The sequence below is a fragment of the Emydura macquarii genome, unplaced genomic scaffold (genome assembly GCF_026122565.2).
Source record: "Emydura macquarii macquarii isolate MOO-44397 ecotype Brisbane River unplaced genomic scaffold, CSIRO-AGI_Emac_v2 contig_1363, whole genome shotgun sequence".
Classification (NCBI taxonomy): domain Eukaryota; kingdom Metazoa; phylum Chordata; order Testudines; family Chelidae; genus Emydura; species Emydura macquarii.
Window position 1 is genome coordinate 19,349,927 of NW_027131500.1, and position 22,105 is coordinate 19,372,031.

A 22,105-nucleotide genomic window follows, 5' to 3' on the forward strand; every position below is an offset into this window, starting at 1 on the left:
AGGAGCTTGGAAAGGCTCAAACCTGCTTAGTGTCTAATACAGGCCTGAATGGAGTATCAGGCTGTAGTGTTGGGAGATCACAGTCTAGGAGTTGCATCAGAAGGTGGATGGACATTTGTAGTAGATCTGTCAGCCAAAACTACCTCAGTCAGTACAGAACTACAAGAATGATCATGGCTTTGTCTCTTCTGGTTTTGGAAATCACCCTGGTGATCAGGGGAAATTAGTAGAAAAGTATACAGGAGGCCTTGGGAATCACTGCCTGGTAGTGAACCCGGGCTCATACCCTCTCTGAAACAGAAGTTCTGACACTTGATGTTGACACTAGAGGCAAACAAGTCTAATCACAGGGGTATCCCAATGCAGGAACAGATGCTCTATGATGGACCTCCATTGTGACCACTCATGAAGTCTGCCAACTTGTTATCCACTCCCAGGAGGTGAAGAACCATTGGGAGTTATCCTGCATTGATGGCACCACTTCCAGAGCTTGATAGTTCTGAACAGAGGAGAGAGAAGCATGCATCTCCTTAATTGTTTATATAGTGCATCATGGAGATGTTTTCCGTCAGGATCTGCACTGTAGAGTTTTGAAGAACAGGTAGGAAGGTCATGCAAGCTAGCCTCATGGATGTGAGTTCCAGGACATTAATATGGAGCCTCATGTCCTCTGGGTACCAATTCCCTTACATCTGCACATGATCCAAGTGGACTCCCCAACCTATCCCAGTGGCATCTGTGATTAAAATTATTGTTGGGGAGGAAGAAAAAAAACCAACCATATTTCTCCATTACATTTGCATGTTCCTTCCACCAATTCAGTTCTGTTATTACGTGAAGTGGGACCACGACCTCGTTCTTGCTCATTAGGTGTTTTGCTGGGGAATAAACTGACCTGAGCCAGAGTTGGAGTGGCCACAAGTGAAGTCTGGCAACCGGTATCAGGAGTGTGCACAATGGCATATGGCCTAGCAGTCCCAGACACGTTCATACCTTTGTAGTTGGGTTTGCCTCTATCCTGAGCACTAGGGACTACACTGACAGGAACCTGTCCTCAGGAAGATATACTCTCATGAATCTGGAGTCGATCACAGCTCTTATGAGCTCAAATCACCTGCAATGGGACAAGAGAATTTTCATAGTTCACTAGGAGGCCCAGCTGAGAGAACAAGGAGAAGATGTGGTCTAAGTTTGTCACTGCCTCCTGCTGGGATCAGCAAATTGTCTAGGTAAGGATAAATATGAATGCCCGTCAGAGGTGTGCCACTACTACCGCTAGGCACTAAGACTTTTGGTGCTGCATAGAGTCCAAATAGCAGTACTTTGTGTTGGTAATGACCAGACTCCAATATGAATCTTAGGATTCTCTGTGGGCCAGATGGATGGCTATGTGAATGCATGCATCCTACAAGTTGAGAGCCATGAACCAGCCTTGAGCATGAAGGGATGGGATGTTGGAGACAAGTGTTACCATCTTGAATCTGTGATAGCATTTGTATTTGTTGAGTCTTCTCAGGTCTAGGATAGGATGAAGATAGAAGAAATACTGCAGGTCTGTGTCTCCTAGAAGGAGCAACAAGGCAATTTCTGGTTGTAACAGGCTCTTGTGAGAAGAGTCCCTGAAGAAGTATGGGAGCAGGGGATGAGTAGAGACAAGGAGTAGTAACGGATAGAGTGTTCTTGGGCAATGATTTTTAATGCCTATTTGTCAGCTGTGATGGTCAGCCAAGCTCAGTGGAAAGGGAAAAAGAAACTCCCAAAGGAGGCTTCAATGCCTCCTAGACTGTGCAGGCTTTAGCACTCCTGTTTCTCACCAAGAGCTCAGCCCACTGAGTCTGACTGAAGCAGACTCAGGATCACAGACTTTTACCCCGTTTAGCAAGTATCAGCAGCGACTCCATGCAGCCTTTTCAAAGCAGAGTAGGGGTCATTAGTCAACTGGAATATAGTACAGGGAAGTCCTTAGGTTAGCACAGAAAAGCAGAGATGAAGACACAGTCCACACTGACCAAGTTAGGGCTCCCTTGAGCCAAGCTGCTTAGGAACCACCTTTGCTTCCTTTCTCCATCTCTGTTCCTTTTGTCTGACTCCCTAGTGAGAGGTTGTGTGTCTCTGAAATGGCAGCTCTTATCATTAGCCTCCCATTACTTCATAGTCCATTGTCTTCCTCCTGCAGAGCCATGCTGAGGTCACACGTTCAGCCTGCCAACACATAACAATGGGAAGCTCCAAATGTTCAGTCGGCAGAGTTGGCACTGTCCTTTTGGATCCCCCATTGATATGGGTTGGTTCCAGCCAGTCCTTAATGACCCATTCATATCACCCCAGACAGTCATATGACAAGCACCTCATGTCTTCTGCACTGCCCCAAAAACAGTATTTTATTCCTTTTACACCCAGCAGGGAGCAATACCAAGTCAAATAAGTCACTGCTATGCATAGTATATATAAAAATATTAGACAGTTCCCATTTTTGTCACACCTTGTGACAAAATATGATTTTCTATAGGGAGCCGGTGTATAGATCCCCAGCAACTGTAGTGTGGCCTTCAAATCCTTGAGGAAGTTGAGTATTCATCAATTCTTTGACTGAATAACTCCATTCTCTTGAAGGGCAGGTCCTTTAGAGTAGCCTGTACCTTGCATGTATGCTGGAAGCCACAAAGCCATCATCATTTTAATGGCTCTGGCCATCAACCTTACAGCTGTATCAAAAGTGTCCATGGCCACCTGTAATGATGTTCTCACCACCATCTGGCCCTCCTTGATGATTTCCCTCAATTTACCTCTGTCCATCTGCAGGATTTTTGATAGAAAATGCATACCTTCTCTCAAATGCAGTAATTATATTTGGTAAACAGTCACCTTACTTGATGCTGGTGACAAGGAATATGTTGGCAATGGTATTTCTTCAAATGGTGGTGCCATGGAGTGATATGACCACAGTGACTTTTTGCACTGGGATCATCTTCAGAAGTGATGTTAATTCCTCCAGGGTATATCTTGGGCCCTTTCAGGGCTTAATCATTTCACTGCCAGGTTCTCACTCCCTGAGATGCCCTGACCAAGAGCTTAAAGGCTCTGTCCTTGGAGGATTGTTGTTTTATGTCTTCCTTTCAAGACTTTCCTTTGGCTTTGGAACTATGTTTAGGCTCCATGTGGCCCCATGGCTCAGTTTCTCCCTTTGTGAGAGGGTCCCAGAGTTTTATTGCCTAGAGTGTTGGTATTGGTGTGGCTGGTATAGGTGCCAGAGATGTCGGTGCCAGGGCTACTATATTGTCAAGATGGCCATGGCCGAGGCTCTTGGAGCAGGGGATTTCAATGAGGTGATCAACATTGAAATCACCAGTGCCAGATCTGTCAGCATCCTTTTTGCCTTCTTTCCCCTACCTGAGATCCCAGGGCATGATGTGTGCTCAAAAGAGTACTGGACGATCAATACCGGTTTATCTGGCCTTCTTCAGATAATCACTTCTGGGTCCAAAGTGACCTGCCTGGACTGTTCTAGCAAATGTAACTTGAGCGGAGCATCTCTGGATCTGTGGGTCCTAGTGGAGAAAGTCTTGTACACTGTATATCTGTCCTGGATGGGGCTCTCCTCTGGACAGAAAAGGCATCAACTGTGCCTGTCTTTGATGGGGGATCAGCCTGTTGCAGGACTGGCAGGGTTGAACCGTGAGGGTTTTGAATCTGCTGTGAGGTGCTGCAGTTGGCACAGACTGCATCGTCCCACTGGACAGGGAGGTGACTGGGAAGGTCACCAATCTTTTTATTTTATTTTGGTATTTTCACATGTGGAGGTCAGACTGAACACATTTCATAAAGAAAATGGTTTTTAGGGTCTCTAATAAGAGCAGTGGCTGGAGGACACTCACTGTGTTCTATCTCACTTGCCAGAGGCAGTAAGGAGGCTTGCAGAGGCCAGGGGGAACTGAGGGAGAGTGCTGGCTCTGCAAGAGCCTCAGGAGGCACAGAACGAATACACAGCCCCAACAGACACTGCTATTCGAAAGCATATCCAATCTCATGCCCATGGGACACACACTCCTAAAGTGGGATCCGCAACGATGGACATGAAGAACATTTTTATCCTTAGTCAAGAAATACCTTTAGTGACTGCTGCAATTTGGTTCTCCAGGGTCGGTGACAAATCCAGTATGGCCCAAAGGGCTTTCTGATATCTTAACTGCTGGAAGGAAAACACCCTTGACTGAGAGCCAGGAGGCTCCTTAAGAGTGATGACTCTGCTAATTAGCATTACTTCACTCTTTCCTGGATTTAGTTTTGGTCTTCAAACACGTTCCAAATCACTCACCAGCACTAAATAAGAGGAAGCAGTGTGTGGGGTAGATGAAAAGGAAAAACAGAAATGCATGTCATCAGCATATTGCTGGCGTCACAGGCCATTTAGTCTCACTCTCTCTCTGCTATAGGCTGTGCATCAATATTAAATAGCAGTGGTGATAGTATGTAACAGTCCAGTACCAGCATAAGCCACCTCTTAATGTCAATCTTCTAAAAATATCTAAGTTGGTCAATGCATAAACAATGAATTTCTAACTAATTATAACACCTGAAGGATAGAAAAGGAATTGTGTCACTTTTTGGAGGTTTTTATTCATTTTAAATCAATAATGGAAAGGGAAAAAACCCTCAAGCTCAGCTTCAGTTCATGAAAGTAACTTTTAGAGTTATGATTCAGAATAAGGGCATTGCCTCATTACTTTGTTCTGCCTCAGCAAAGAGGAATAAAAAACAAAAACACTGTTACGAGAAGGATAGGGTTTGCCCAGCTAAAGCACTTGTTGCAAGGAAATACCATACTACTGTTGCAACCACTACTTTAACTTGGCCTTCTTCTATGCTTCCATCTGCTCTAATGTTCTGTTTCTAAGAGTGGCCAATATCAAATTTTTCAGAGTGAAGTTTTAAAAATCCATAGACAAATAGAATAGGTAACAACCAGCTCCCATTTTAATACCAAAAGAGATACAGTAATATAACCCTAATAATACACAGATCAAATAACAGGTTTAATTCTGATTTGCCTGGCTTTACTAAGTTTAAATTAAACCACCTTTTATTTATGCATGATTACATTTTCTGCTTAGACAGTTATGGCTTGTAGGCCAAAAACTTGATCTATCAGATCCAGCTTTGTTTTTGTTTCCAGGTCACCTGAGTTACTTTCTCTCAGCAATAGGCCTGGCTGTTATCTTCTGTTCTTGTAAGTAGATAGAGTACTGAAATTTACAAAAAGCCAAGCTGCTTATACCCTAACTGGTGGGCAGGAGGGTGAAAGAGGACAGAAGAAAATGGCAAAACATGTGGGTGAGCAAGGTTGCCCTCTAATGGCTAGTCTACAGAGAGAATTTTTAAAAACCCTGTTATTACTGAAAGCTAAAAGCCCTTTAGCTTAAGTGCAGGGGCCCAGTAGAGATTTTTGGCGTTGATTAATCAGAGTTTTTGCACTGGCTGCACAAGTGGATGCATGAGTGTAAAAGAGTTATACAGAAACTGTATTTTACTGGCAGCACATGGATTCCTTACCCAATTTCTGATTTGGGTGGTATTGGATTGTGGGTAACCGAGCATACCTCAGAAACTATAACATTTATTTTTAAGCTATATAAATTCATTTTGGAGAAGCTGATAAAGTTAGTTCTTTCTAACCTGGTAAAAATCCTATTAAGGTATGTAAAGACTGCTGTCAAATCCACTAGCTGCAGCTGGCTCTTTTTGGGCACTTCATCAGCGTACTGGTGGTATGCTGATAGGGAAGAAGATATTGATGCATTTTGATCATTATTACAATAAAACAAAAGATCATTATACAATCACCTGGATCTAAGTGAGCCAATGTACGCTTCCATACATTCAAATACAAAAGACTGAACACTTCCATAAGTGTAAGAGTCAATGGTCTAATAATTTTGAAGTAGTTAACTATGATTCTGAGTTTATTTGGTTATCTGCAGCCTGAAGCCTTTGATAACATGTTTCTTCTTAATACACCCGGGCCTATATATAGGAATCAACTCTTTTACAACTGACCAGTTTTCAGAGGACATCTTTATGATGAATCAATTTTCTTTACTGTGTTCCAGGGCAGAAGTGCTGAACACAAATCCACTATGCCAAGCAAGCAAGCCCTCTTCTTTTCCCCTCTAAGTTTAAAATAATAAAACTCAGAGGAATTTTTCTTTTAAATGTGTTTTAATCATTTACTTGCAGTGTCTTTAAAGTAGAGGATAGTATGGGTGGACACACAAAATGCTTTTTGATTTTAGAAATTGTTTAAAAATCTGTGTTTAATCAAAATCTAAAAATAAAGATTTCCCCAGTTTCAGAGCACTGCAACTAATCCTTCCTCTTCAACAGATTTAACCTGCAGGGGCAGAGAATTACTGAGAAACTATTGGTAGTATTATTAATGCAAACGTGTGTGCACAGGTGGGGGAATGGGACATGACAGAAGACCACTGATCAGTGCTACTATTATGCACTAACTGCATGATTCCACCAGCAATCAGCACTAGTGTCACAGAAATACCATGATTTTAGATAGCCATATTTAGGTACATAAATATTCACGCATACATATACCCATACATAATGTGTGAGCAGACATACACACACACTGAAGTAGGTTAACTACACCTACAGATAGTGTGTGTACATGTACAGATCATAGAGTTGTATATATTTGAAACATCTTTTTTCCTTTTTTATTAAAACCATATACCTCTATCATTTTGTATTAAAAACTCCCAGAAACAAAAGCTCCTTTTTAGCATTTTTACAGGAAAAAGACATTTTCTTTTGCTCATTATTTTATATAACAAGGCTCTTGAGGAATCCAGTTACATAGGATTTTTAAGCAGTTTCATGGTACTGCAGGATACAAGGGGATATGCCAATAAGTACGATTAGTTTTATAATTTTGTAAGCTGAACAGAATGTCTTGTTCCCACAAACACTAACTCTGTCATTTGACTCTTAGGCTGAACAATACAATCATTAGGATTATTATGTGTCAGAGAACACTATCCAAAAATGAACTAAGTTCCAGAAAAAGAGTATCTAACCCTGAGAGATGCTGAGCGCTCTTTCTCTCTTGAATGGGAATTGGAGGCATTATGTAATTCACAAAAGGGGTTTAAGCACTTTGCAGAATCAAGCCTGGACAAAAACATATTTTGCAACAGAAAAAGCATAGCAGCCTGGGTGATCCAACTGAAGACTTGACATAGTAGTTATCAAATAAATGATTACCATTATCAAACAACACAGTAAGAAGACAACAGACAGAGAACCAAAAATGATACCAGATCATTCTAAAGAGTAGAAGATAAAAAAATATTTTAGAGAAAACAATACTAAAGGGCAATAAACATGCTGATAAATGCCCCAGAGCTGCATTTATCAAAATGGATGGCAGGACTCCATTTGGAACATGATAGCCCTAGGTAGGAAAGGTAACAGAAATAAAGAGTATGAATATCAAAGAGGAAATATGACAAAATACCTAGACAAAGGAAAAGAATAAAAAGCACAGAGTAGAAAACTGGGCCTAATAGCTATACACAAACACTTTTAGATCAGTATTACTGCTCCCTACCAGTCTGGTATAGTATGCCAGTCTGTGAATATTCCACCTGTACACTGAGCACCACATTCAATGAGATGGCCTGCAAGACTGGAAAACAAAAAACACTCCAATGAGTAACTACACTGAAAAACAAGCTGCCACTTATCTACAAATACAGTATTAGAGGAGTTAAATAAGACAGAAAGGAACATGCTGGACAACACCTTCATAGCCATTTGATGCAGTTTTATGTATCAAGGCCAAGATTTTAAATAACGACTAGTGATTTTGAGTGCACCCAGCTGGGAGCCTGGCAGACCTGGGAACTTCCAGCTAAAATCCTGGGTTTCTAGGGACCCTGCTCCATGACAAGGAATCCACTAGGAACTCACCGGGAGTCAGGTTGCTGACTTGGTTTGGAACAGTCAAACCAAAATGTTTCAATTTTTCCAAAACAAAAACTTTTCAGAATGTTTGTTCTGTAGGAAATTCTGAAATTTCAAGTTTTCATACCAAATCAGATCAAAACCTTTTTTGAAGTGTCGGAATTTTCTGCAGAATAGATATTCTGAATTTCAACCAGCTCTGTTAATGGGTCCCCGGGGATTAGCTGAGTATCACTCTTTTATAGATTTCAAGGCCAAAAGAGACCATCTAGTTTACCCAATAATGCCTGCATTCAGCTCAATAGCCTTATTCTCTCTAATAAAAGGTTTTACTCTTTTTCTCATAAAATGGACAAAGAAAATCTGTATAGTTTCTTAAAGGATGTTTTTAATTTTCCTCATTCTTTTATTCAAATTTAGGTTCCAAAGCTTCACAGAATATTACTTTTTTTAAAAGTTTATTTAATAAACTGTAGCATCCAAACAAGTGTATTTAATAAAATGGGCATCCATGTATTCTGTATGTTGAAGCTCCTTAATAGTTCACTTATGTCAATTTTATTTTAAAATGAAGACAATTTTATAAAATTTCTAATAATTATATCATTTACCTTCCAGCTGCTAATAAGTCAAACTCATCCCTGTTCCAGCCAAACTAAAAAAATACAAATACATTATGTACACACACACACACACACACAGGCTTTGAGAGAGAATCAAATTAACTGGATGCTCTGAGTAACAAAGCATTTAAAATTATATTTGTACAATGAACAAAAATCAAAGAACATTCTGACTGATTGATAGGGTTTTCAAACTGTATATATAAAATTTTATTGCCACACAGATCAGAACTACTGTGCTAACTCATTGTATTGACCTCTCTGATATCAATTCACCCAACATAAATAAAAAATAATGGGTAGGTCTTCTTTAATATTTTTCCCTATTATTAAAAAAATATAAAATATTAAGATTAGCACCCTTAAAATCTGAGTATGCTATTTAGCACCAATTTCCAGCTACCCGAGTCATGGCATTTTTTCTGATCTTTGAAACTTACCAATGATTGGCAGCAGACCAATCTTCCTTGAAAATCTGAATGGATTTTTTTGTGTTTGTTTTAATGGTATAATGCATTAATCGATTAAAATTAACACAATACAAACCATCAAGTATTCAGCATTACACTATTTAACAGAAAAGACAAGCAACATATGATAAACCACATACTGGCCACACTGGGGTTAATAATGTAGTCTGGCAACTTTTCATGAGAGAAACTAAATAATTTTCCTCTCATATATTTAAGTAGGTTATGGATAGACAAACTACTAATGACCTAAACTAAAAAAGGAAAAGTTTAGCTGGTTTTCTAAGCATGCAGTCAAAAAAAGTATAAAGGTTTTTAAATGAACTATTTATGAACCATATATTCACACACACCTAGTAATATTTTAACATGACCAAAAAGGAAAAAAAAATGTGAACATTCCAGGGTGTGTGGTCATAAAGGAACTATACAAGTGCTCAAGCAAACCACACATTCTGCCTTGCGTTGTTTCTGTAACTTGACTAATCTGAGAAATGTCACGCTAAAACTCAAGTTATTTTTTTAATTGTTTACCCATAGAAAACAGACCAGCACAAGAGTAGAAAGAACTGTTCATGATCATTTTATAAACAAAACAGAAAACCACTGGAGCCACCTTGTGGTGAAGGACATTTTCCACTTCACAACCTTACACAATTTGAACATAGGAAAGATTAAGGGTGAAATCCTGGCTCTGCTGAAATCAACATCGAAATTCTCATTGACTTTAAGGGGGCCATGATTTCATCCAGCATCTCTGTTTTTGTACTTCAGATAAAACATTATTTGAACAATAAATCCCACATGGAACAAGAAAGCTTGCCAGTTTCTTCTGGTCCTAAATTTGTAATAGGACTATAGCAGGATCTCTTGAATGCCCCCTTACGGCCACAGATCACTCTGTGGCACACTGCCTCCATATCCTCCTTTTCAAGGACCCTCAATAACTCAGTCCAAAGGTAACTAAGTCACTCCCCTTCTGGGGGGTCTAATTTATTTAGTCTTATCAATACACACTGGCCCTCAAGGTGCCAACCCCAATTCAGTGTCTCTCCCCCTCTTAGGTAGAGGGTTCCCAGCCCTCCTTCACAAAGCTGGGTCCTAATTCACATTCACTCCCAGGTTTTACCTGGCTGGAGTTCAGCATCATGACTCTGGCTACTCAAATCTACTGGTATTAGGGTCTTCACTACAGGGCCCTTTCTTACTCGCTACAGTTTCTCTACAATTTCCTGAGCTTCCACCGTCACTGCAACCACCTGCTGCACTTTATAGGGAATTACCTGATACAACTCAGAGGTGTCTCTTTAGTATTGGTTGGCTAGCCTCAGGCCCGCCAGCCCTTAAAGGGCAAGCCATCCTGTTATAAAGGACCATTTTAACATATGTATTAAATGAAACTGAAATAACGTCATGTGCCTAACGGCAAATTAACATGAATGTCAAATGTCAAAGAAAAGGCCAAAAGCTGCATGATCTCATTATTTTTATTAAAACATAGATATTAAATTAAAAAGAAAATAACCTGACAATGATTACAGACTATTCATTCATATGAATTCACAATATTATGAAAAGAGGGTTAAGCCCCAATTATGAAAAACTGACATACTTACAGAATGAATGAGGGGTCCTAATACAATGCCACTGTCAACACATCTACCAGTCACAACAATATCAGCTCCAAGGTCCAGAGCCCTGCTTATTGGTCTTGCTCTAACATAACAAAAACAACAATGTTTTATGAGTATTTAATTCACATTTTTAAATAACTATTTTTGAAATTTCTTTTAAAAATTAGATCTATGCTAGAGGTATCATATTTCGTCACTCACGCATCCTTTATGGTATTAACTTAAAAACACCCATTCTGTCTATCTGAATATTTCCATTATATAAGGATCATTCAGTAGAACAAATAGGGCAAACTAATATAACTAGCCACCTAAATTATACAGCCAAATGTGGTCTTCACACACACTAAGAGATATGTGTAATCTGTGGGTTCCATTTTTTTATTAATAACGATAATATTTAGCACTCTGATCTGCAGATTTCAAAGTGCTTTACAAAGAAGGGCAAGTATCATTATTATTTCACAGAGGGGAAAACTGATGTTCAGAGATGTCAAGACTCACATTTTCAAAAGTGTTCACTAAGTTTGGCTCCCCAACTTGAGACACATAAGGCTGGTTTTCAGAAGTGCTAACACCCACTACTTTAATTGATGCAAGTAATAATGGGTGCTTTGTACTTCAGAAAATCTAGGTATCTCAAGCTGGGCAGTCAAAAACTGGACCACCCTAAATCCATTAATTTTGGGTATGTCTAAACTGCAATTAAACCCGCTGCTGGCCCATGTCAGCTGACTCAGGCTAAGGGTCTGTTTAACTGCAATGTAGACATTCAGACTTGGTCTGGTGCCCGAGCTCTCGGACCTCCCCCACTCGTGAAGTCCCAGAGCTCGGGCGCCAGCCCAAGCCCAAACATTTACACAGCAATTTTATAGCCCCGCAGCCCAAGCCCTGCAAGCCCAAAGTCTGCTGACACAGGCCAGCTGCAGGCTTTTAATTGCAGTGTAGACATACCCTTAGTGAACTTCCAAGATTACACAATGAGTCAGCGAAAGAACTTGGAACAGAATCTGTATCTCCTGACTCCCAGTTCAGTACCCTATCCTCTGGATCACACTGCCTTCCTGTAACCCACTTATGAACTTTAACATTAAATGAGTGCCTTTTGCATTTCTGCAACTCTTGAGAGATAGATTTAACCGTCTCTTTGCCAGAAAGCAAATTAGAACACATTGAGAAGGCACTTCAATCATCTCAATGAGGCAGGCATAAATATCAGGTTTTTTAAAGCAATGCACATACATAAAATGATAGTAGGCAGACAAATATGCTACTTGATGATGACCAATAATATTTAGAATAAAAGATAAAATACAGTGAAACAACTTACACCTTTTCCTATGGTATTCTGTATTAAAACTCTTCTTTTATATTAAAATGAGCAATGGGGTTCTCCGACTACAAATATGCAGTAGACAGCAATGATAAATCATGCATACTTGTAGAACATTTTATAGGGCAAACTGGCTTCACATGTTTAAAAACTGAAGGTCATCATAGTAAATAAACTAATGTGATCTTTTTTTAAAAAAAAATAAATGAATTAAAGATGGATCTGAATCGAATGCCAAGAACTGAACACCTACAAAATTGGGGGGAGGGAGGGGATTTAGGAGAAAGTTCAGAATCCAAACCCATCTGGCACTGGCTACTGTCAGAAAACAGGATATTGGGCTAGATGGACCACTGGTCTGACCAAATATGACCATGTTCTTATGTTCTGATGCCTCATTTTTAGCTCACTGTGACCTCTGGTTTTTTATATATTGAGGGTCAAAAAGTAAACAAGCCAATAGTAATTTCAAAAGAAAATACTGACTGACACAGCGCTCTCTTTCAACTCTTTTGTTCCATCTAGAAAAATATGTATGGTGCATTAAATACCTCCCTATTGTTCTTTGAATACTTAAAAAACTCCACTTTCACACAGGAGGACTATGGATTTTTGTAGATAGAAAATGTTCGAGAAGTAGAAACATTAGCTATTTTTGTTTTGGGTTTTTGGGAGGGTTTAGGGGGAGGATGGTTAAACCATTTAATGAATTTTGGTGGCCTATGTGGAGGAAACGGGTGGACTCTGTCCACTTTACTGTGGGCAGGTACCTATATTTTAAAATTACCATTACAATAGACAGCCCTTTGGGAAGTCACAGCAAAGAGGATGAGTGAGATAGAAACTACTGTTATCCACAGAAGTTGTCCCTACTGAGCAGTGTAAAATAATAATAATGGGGCTATGTGGGGACTACTGCACTGCTTCTATTTATTTTGTATCTGTTACGTTAGGAGATTACTATTGCATTCAGGGCTAGAACTCTGGCACCTTTCATCATCAGTAAATTTACAACAAAAAGCTTACAATATATTTGTATTCTTTTTGATTACGTTACAGGGATTCATAGATTTTAAGGCTAGAAGTGACAATTATGATCACCTAATTCTAGTCTGAGCTCCTGCATCAAATAGGCCACAGAATTTCTCCTGGTGAGAAATTCTGCATTGGGCTCATGACTTCTGGTTGAGCTAAAGCATATCTTGAGTTCTCTGCAAAAAACAGACTTTGGACTGCCAAAAATCAGAGAGAAGAGTTACAAGAGTAGTATTTTCACAAAGAAAAGAGAAGTAAAGACATTTAGTCTTTTAAGGATCATATGCCAACACACTCATTGTCTGCAAGTAAACCAGGAATGCGTGTATACTTATAAATGAACAGCTATTTAAAAAGTCTGAATATAGAATAGGAATAAAGGGCCAGACCACCCCTTTTCATAGAAAAACTTGCAGAAGTGGGACAAGTAGAAGAAAACTTGAAAGTTCCTCTTCTGAAGTTTTCTCTGAACCATTCCTTCAGGCAGGAAGAAGAGTTATCTTACACATGGGACAGACTGGGAGTTTGGTTCCCAGAATCCTCAGATGCCTGAAGGTTCTGGAGGGCAGGGCCAGCTACACAGAGGCTTGTGAGCTTCACGGCTCCTATACAGCTCAGCTCAATCGGGAGTTTCACAGCAGGGAGAAGCTCCACAGAAAAGTTAATGCAGCCTAAGATTATTTTACTTTTTTCACAGATTCCAGGCACAACATTTGCCTTAGTCTAGGGATGATACCTCCAGTGCAGTTGCCCCCCTCTCCTGTTCTCTGCAAGGAGAAGAGCCTCTGCCCATGGATCTGAAGGGATTGTTTGCACTGTTTAAAATTAAATGAAACTACATTTTTTTTGGCATGAAATAAAAGCTGAGGACGAATGGAGAGATGCAATGCCAAAGAGCTACCACAGGAAAAGCTCAGTGCAAAATATTTATGAGACAGAAAGAAAATAAATCTGATATTGCAGGTTGCCAGGCACCATTAATTCACTACACTATATTATTTTACTTGCAACCCAAAACAAACTATCCTGATGCAATCAACAGAATGTGTATGACATCAAAGTTTTAAAAACAACATACAAAACATAAACCTTTTAAAAATATCTCACCCAAGATATGCATTCATGCTGTGAATACTCTTTGGAAATGGTTTCCCACTCTCCAGATCTGTGATACCAGCTCCTTGTAGGTTGTCTTTCTGTTAAAACATCCAGATCTCTGAATATTTTACAGTATTAAATATCAGACAACAACAAAATATCCATCTTTTAGCAACTCTAGGCAAAATGGTATTGTTAAAATACCTAACAAAAAATAAATCAGTTTAACAAACACTGTCCAAGAGAAGCTGAGTTAGTCTTTTTTCATCAGACCTTTCTTGAAATCAGAGAAAACAAAGTCTTCCAGTTCAAAGATAGTAAACCTACACAATTTATCAACTCATTGTAAGTTACAGTTTCTTCAGATGTCCTTAACACATTTAAAATTGAACATAATCAAACCTTTTTCACAGATATATCTGCTGTAATCACAGTAGTTAAAGGTCAGAAAATGAAGCTAGTGCTGAGGCTTAAACATCACCTCACTGGTTTCAGTAGCGCACTATCTATTCAGTCTTCAAGTGGATAGCTGACAGTTCATTAATTGTGGAAAAACTTCTCTGGGGTCACATACAACAACATTTGAATCCGGAATACCTATCTCATCAACCTTTCTGAGGACCCCCACGTATGTCAATGTTACAGGTGCAGCCAGGCCTTCTGTATTGATCCAATTAATAAAGTGGATTTTAGTGCCTTGATCTTTGACCTTTTCTCTTCAGTCCATCCCTATTTCTCATTACCAAAGCTAAAGACAGAGACTACTCTAACTGATTAGTAACTTAGCCTTTGACAAAAATCTCCACTTCTGCTACATTTCTTTTTATTAAGTGTAAAATTGGAATGTCAGACACAGTAAATTTGTATCACACTGCATTTATCAATTTAAAATGCTTGGTCAACAAACCAGATCATTACCTTCTACATAACTATTCATCACTCATTTGATTACTGGACTAACAATAAATTAGAGAATATAAATGCTGACTGCAAAGTGACTACCCAGAAATGTTCAAGATGTGGTCACAGGATGATCAGATCAACAACATTCCAAGGGTGAATTCCTGGCCCCTTTAAGATCAATGGCAAAACTCATTGATTTCAACAGGGTCAGGATTTCACCCCAGAAGTCAAAGGGTTGCATCTAATTTGTAAACAATAGAGCAGATTTCAGCTTTCTTCATATTTAATGGCATGCTAGGAACTGTAGTGTCAGTTGGCCTTGCCTCTGTATTAATAATTTAAGAGGGTGCTGGTCAATCTGTGACTCTTGGAAGTACATTTGAGCAATACTGTGGGCATCTCTGTCATAGGTTATACCAGTTTTCCAATCAAGTGTAATATACAATGCACTGAAATATCCAACAGTTTTATGCTAGACTTCCTGAGTTGAAGTAATAATAATCACATCTGCAAAAGATACTATACGAAACACAGCATTTTCCATTCTAATTCCGTTTTTGCAGAGGTGCTCTGCAGATAGAGGAAAAATGCGGTCTCTTAGCACAATATTACCTAGATTTCAAATGTCTTAAGGCACCCAAACTCAAACCTCCCAATCTTAGACTGATCACAGTAAATTACCTACTAAAGAATCCTGCTAGTGTTTTATAAGCTATTGGAAGCAGTCAACAGACATGAAAGCTTTGCATCTACGGAAACTATCGTTCAATGTAAGAGATCAAAGATTCATTGTTATTTAGTTTATACAGCAAGTAGCCCCCCCCCCAAAAAAAAAAGAACAATTGCTTAGGGAACAGCTGAGGTTCTGTATAGGGTGGACAAGGACTTGCCGGTGGGGTTGCACCTGCTGCATGCTACCAAGCCCAGTACTACAGTATCTGAGGCAGGCCAGGATATCTGCCATTAAAGGTATCCTCAAGGCAAAAGTAATTGAGCAACTCTACAGCCACTACACAGCCAGAAGCAAAGTGGCTACCCAGATTCAGCACAAGGGAAGTTGGAGCAGATTTGGGATGAAATTCTGGCCCCACTGAAGGCAATGGCAGAACTCCCACCGCTTTCAGTAGGACTTTATTATTAACTTTTCTTTTAAATGGATCTGAAATACACAAAGCATTCCCTTTAAAGTGAGTTATTTTTCTAACATACATAATTTATGTAACATCCTTCATGAATAATTGGGGGGAAAAGTTGGACATTTTTCTGAATATTAAACTTATTAGAAATTCAAATGTCCTGTCTGGTTAGTAAACATTTTCCTCTTGCCCTGACAAATAAATAGATACTTTTGAAACATGATCCACTGGGAATACCAAAATTAGAATTTTGTTGAACCATGGACAAAAGATAAGATAGAATAATAAGAGGGCCGACTATTAGTACATTAGAACTCAACACTAGTCTTACAATGTCAGCTCAAAAAAGAGAATTCATTAGCTTCTAGGCACACTCACATTACCATTTATCTGTACTAAACATCACTTTTGTGAACATACCACTGAGAACTGAAACACCAGATCCAGGTTGGGCTCTTTCTTGCAATCTCTCAGATCAGATAACTCATGTCCTCTGAGTTTAGCAAACAGAAAACATGATCCTTAGCAGGGATTATGGAATCAGCTATGTCTACAATCAGTCTAGCTTGTTTGAGTTAAATTTGATTTGAATAATATATGTTTAACTTCTGTGTACACTATATACAAAACAAATCAAGAATAGAGGTTATTTCAATCATCAATATATCAATGATGTAATGTATAACAATTAATTAAACAAAATTAAGTTCTCCCAGTGACACCATATATTTTAAATGTCACCTCTGCGCTGCATGAAAGAATTATCAAACTTCCCATACTTTTACTGAGCCATAAAATATCAATAAAATACCTCGCCCATCAGATTGTCTCCAGCAACAACAGCTATTTTCAAATCAACATCAGCTTTCTTTGCCACCTCTTGAAGACCAGCAGCACATGCAAGTGGATTCATTCCACCAGCATTACTAATGACTCGAACACCTTAACAAAACAAAAAGTTCAGTGTTAAAACCACCAATGATACTACCAAAAAGGCTATACCTGAGACCCAGAATGCACTGTTGCATGTTGCCAAGCACATAATCAATCAGAACAACAAACCAGGTGTTGTGCTGTCTTAAGTCTACAGATAAACAACTGTTCTGACAGGTGCAACTCTGAAACCTAATGATAATTTAAATGTCCACGCTGTTCACTATTTCACTTAAAATCACTTTGGCATAAACAAAGAGCTATTCTAACATTACAGGCATAGTCTTGAATTGTGTGAGGATCTTAGGGAGATTACAATTATAATTTCCCTTTTAAAATAAATCTGACTTCTAGAGAGTTGTGAAGAAAAGTGGCACGGCTGCATACTAACTATTAGTATAAACATTCTATTAGTGTAGATTAGTATGTCTCTTCTACCAACAGAAGCTGGTCCAGTAAAAGATATTACCTCATCTACTTTGTCTATTAATATAAATAGTTAGAACTGGTCACAAATTTTTCATTGACATGTTTTTTCATTGGAAAATGCCGATCTATCAAAACCGAAATTGTTCATGGGAAAAGACTTGTTTTGATGGATTTTTGTTCTTCAACAACATTTTGAAGAAAAAAAAAAAAGTTTGAAATTGTCTAAACATCCTGTTTTGATGCTTTCTAAATGAAAAACTTCAGTTTTTCAGGTCAAAATGACTTTTCATTTTGAAATTTATGTTAATTTATAGTAAAAAAAAAAGCAGAAAAATAAAAAGGTTGAAATCAAAACGTTTCAGAATTATCCACGTTAAACATTTCAGTTGACCCAATCCAATTTTATATTCAGATTTTCTGTTCACTAAAGTTTTCAAGATTTCAACTTCTTCCTCCAATTCAGGATGGGGAATAGTTTTTTGGGAGGGGGGATTGGTTTTGGGAGGTTTTTTTAATTCTGAAAATTCTCATGAGACAGGAAAACCATTTCCCACACCACTCGTTAAAGAGTTAACAATAAAAACATGAAACTGAATAAAAGTACATCTCAAAAGAGATCAGAAAAATTCAATTTCCCTTTTAAAATAAATTCATAGTTCAATGTATACAGTATATAATATATAATTATTAGGAATGGGGAAAATGAGAATTCCCTTTGTTAAACGGTTTCATTCAAACCCTAGAAAAAAAGTTTTGAAATAACAAAGTACACAATGAAGATATGAACACTAAGGGTCTGATCCTGTGTGGTTCTGAGTGCCCCCACTAATACTGAAGGCAATAGTTTAAGAGTGATGAGCACTTCAAAGATCAAGCTATAAATTATTAAAGTTATCCAACCTGCATTATTCTGTAACATACCTTTTCTGTGAATGTCCTTAATATAGGGAGCCATTGCGGTCACCACAAAATCAGGAGTGTAACCCAAGTCCTGAAATAACATGAAGTTATATAATTTACTTGCCAAATCTTTGCATGGGTAAAATAACTCCTCTTTATTGGCTCTTACATTTCAGAAAAGATTGAAAAACAGCCTATACTCATTTTCATAATTACATAATTAAAAATAATGAATTTCTTTTTCTAAAGGAAAATGTATGTTTCTCTGAAATACAAAAATCCTTAATTTAACAATATATAGGTTAAAATAGATACGATACAAATGGACATCAGTATAATTTCACAGGAGTTTAAGTATATATTACAAACACAATTATTTTTAAATAGCCTTTGGAATCATACAGGGAACAAATGATCCAATCAATTCCATTTATAAAGTAAAATACAAAATGTTGACATCATACAACAAAAATAAATTCACAACTATCCCCGGAGAGGTTTCATTGACTCTATCTGAACTAAGACACACATTCAAGTTTCAAGCCATGCATACCCATCTCTTTGCTAGTGTAAATTGATGGAACTCCTTTGAAGGCAATGAAGTTCTGCCAGTTTCATTAGCAAAAATTTGGCAGATTGTTTTTAACACTAAATTGAATTCATCCACTATATAATCACCGGACAACGCATATGACTAACATTACCCATGTGACTAGTTTTTTGCAGGATCAGGGTCTAAGGACTCAACCCTGCTCTTACTGAAGATAATGGGAAAACCCCTTTTTAATTCAATGGGCCTGAACCTTGTGAGGGACTGACCAACTGCTGAAATAATAAAGGCTAATGATGTTTAGTACCTCTCAAGATTACACCCTTAAATTGATATATCAATGGTGAGGGATCATTTCCTCCTCTACTGAAATGCAGTGATCTCTGAAGTGGCTAAGATCAAATATCTGAATCTCAAATTTTGTTATAGTATGTGTATTATTAACTTATTAAGCTACTGGTACTTTTACTATGTTTATATTACAGTACATCTTGTATTCAGACATGACTATAATTTACAGAATAAGAATGAATAATGAAACTACAATGACACTTACTCTGATCTTCCAGTATGTTTACATTGTAACTAACAGTGTCCTTCTAAAAGAGCTCTATTGCTGGTATTCATGAATAGTAAAATTTAATGTTCAGTCAATCAAATCAGATCTGCCAGCTGTCATTATCTAAAATTCAAATGATCAGGACTGATCATGTGCACTGTGAGACAATTAACGTTTTCCTATGTAAAATACTAATACTAAATACTCCTGCAGATTCTTACTCATGCAAGTACTCCCATGAGAATTGACAGGACTGGGCCTGAGTTATTTTAAAATCTTAATGTTTGTATGACAATGCTTTCCAGTCAACTGTCTGGCATCACTCATCAACTGCAAAGATTTGAAGCACTTTTAAAATATTGATCACTTTGTTTTGAGAATTGAACATTTCAAACAACTTAAATTGTAAAACGTAGCTAACTAAATCAAACAATCATTTATACAATTCATGTGATTCCTTTCTCATGTGAATTTGCTTGAATTATTTCATAATTAAAATCGTGCTTTCTTACCGGAGATTTGGCTTTTGCAGCAGTCAACAGAGACATTGTAATTTCAGAAAGATAATCAAAAACCAGAAAATCCAGTTTTCCTCCATAAAGAAGCTGAGGAACTAATCAAAGATATTAAGTAACTCTTAATTGAAAGTCATATTTTATAGTAAAAAGCCATTTCATTTTTGAAAAACTAAATCAGTAAAACAAACATGACTGCAAAGCACAACACAATATATTAGTGATGGAAATATCACTTTTAAGATTTTGGGCCCAATCCTGCAAACATACATGAGAGGTATTTTACTCATGTAACCAGTCCCACTCAAGTAAATGGGACTATTGTATGAATAAATTACTCACATGCATAGGTGTCTGTAGTATTGGACTCTAAATATTTTGCTATTGTGCGGTTGATGCCTGCTTGGTGCTGTGAGCCCTGTTTTATTTATGTATTGGAGTGGAAGGGGAAACTGTTTTTAAAAAACAAACAACCCCAACACAAAACACCTTACATGTATAGAATTATATATACAAAAGAGGAGTGGGGAAAAAGAGGCCTCATACTGGCTTTGCCAATGACTCTGGGCTGGCCTACACTACACAATTAGGTCCACAGGACCTAATTATGTCAGTGTCTACACCATAGCCTTCCTCCCCCAATACAAGTGCAGGAGCTGTGAAATTGACAAGCAAGCGCTGAGCAGCTGGACCCCGCTGGGAGCCGGGGTAAGAAGCCCCAGTGGCTTCAGACTCAGCTCCTGGCTGAAAGCAGGGTCGCTTTGGCCCCCACTTCCAGCTGGTAGCCAGGGAAACAAGCCCCGGGCTCCTGTTGTGGAATAGGAAGGGGAGAAGCCCTGACGTCTTCCTCCAGGGGGGTTGGGAAGTAGGGGGCAGCCTGCAGGGAGTCTGGGAGCAGCGAAGCTCCCCACCCTGCCCCTCTTAGGTCAGTGGAAGTACCCTTGGTGAGGCGGTGCACCACCCACCCAAGGGCTGGAGTGGGGACATGCAGCACAGCGGTAATTGCTGCCCTAATGCCAGTGTAGCCGGCGAGTGTAACCCCACCGCTGCGCGCCCCGTCCACACGTGGCTGCTTCAGATCAAGTTGGGCTGTGACAAGCAGCTCAAGGATCCCTGCCTGGCCAGTGCCCGGGGCCGGCCCCGCCTCAGCTGAGTGCGGGCTCTACACATCTCCTCAGGCCCGGGCCCCGGCTCGGCTTTGCTCCTTCGCCGGGGACTGGGGGATTCCCAGGAGCTGGGCCGGGAGCAGCAGGCGCCCGCGGAGCGTTGGCGGGACTCACCCGACCCGGCCCGGCCCCTCCGCTTCCGGTGCCTGGGGTTTGTGGTGCTGGGGCTCGCCCCTCCCCCCGCGGCGAGCCCGAACCGTGCAGCGGTTCTCCCCGGCGGCTGGGCCCCTCCCCGGTACCTGAGGCCGCCGTGTCTCCCCAGAAGCCGGCGGCACAGCCGACCCGCACGGCCGCGCCCGCCTGGGCCTCGCAGGAGCCGCTGCTCAGGCGGCCGCAGCGGCGGCTGCACGTTGCCCGCAGAAGCCGAGGGGCGGCGGCGGCCTCCCTCAGGCCGAGCAGCGCGGCGCAGCTCATGGTGGCTCCGGCTCCGGACGGGCGAGGCCGGGGCGCGCTGCCGGCGGGAGGCGGAGGCGAAGGGCTGGACGCCGCCGCTGACTCAGCCCCGGGCCCGATCCGGCGGCTCCCGCTGCCTCCCCGCGGCTGGATCGGGCCCGATCGGTGCAGCCCTGTGCCCACCAGAGCCGCGGGGAGCCGGCCCTGCCCTGGCTCTGCGGGAGAGGAGCTGGCCTGGGCTGGCCGCCTCCCTTCAGGAGAGGGGAGAAGGGCTGTAGCATGGGGCGGGGAAGCAGACCGACCCGGCTCAGATGTCAGTGCTGGGAGTGGTGTCTATATTGTAACGTATGGAACCTCCCCAAAAGCATGCACATGAACCCACCAGTCGCCTCAGGGAGCCCTTCTGGGGGGCATAGCTAAAGAAACATTCCTCGCACCTTAAAGAATAAGG

At 40.0% G+C, this 22,105-nt stretch overlaps 1 protein-coding gene across 1 annotated transcript in view; it reads right to left on the minus strand.

The window, feature by feature from the left end:
* Positions 1-21,900, minus strand: part of LOC137155515 (uncharacterized) — a 103,364-nt gene extending 81,464 nt beyond the window's left edge. The window contains exons 1-8 of the mRNA XM_067551855.1: positions 21,501-21,900; positions 20,093-20,193; positions 18,493-18,562; positions 17,021-17,151; positions 14,180-14,268; positions 10,687-10,786; positions 8,589-8,632; positions 7,622-7,699 (exon numbers count right to left, since the gene is read on the minus strand). Of these exons, the coding sequence (XP_067407956.1) occupies positions 7,622-7,699; positions 8,589-8,632; positions 10,687-10,786; positions 14,180-14,268; positions 17,021-17,151; positions 18,493-18,562; positions 20,093-20,193; positions 21,501-21,675 (788 nt within the window). The 5' untranslated portion in view covers positions 21,676-21,900. The remainder of the gene's footprint in view (positions 1-7,621; positions 7,700-8,588; positions 8,633-10,686; positions 10,787-14,179; positions 14,269-17,020; positions 17,152-18,492; positions 18,563-20,092; positions 20,194-21,500) is intronic.
* Positions 21,901-22,105: the final 205 nt, after the last annotated feature.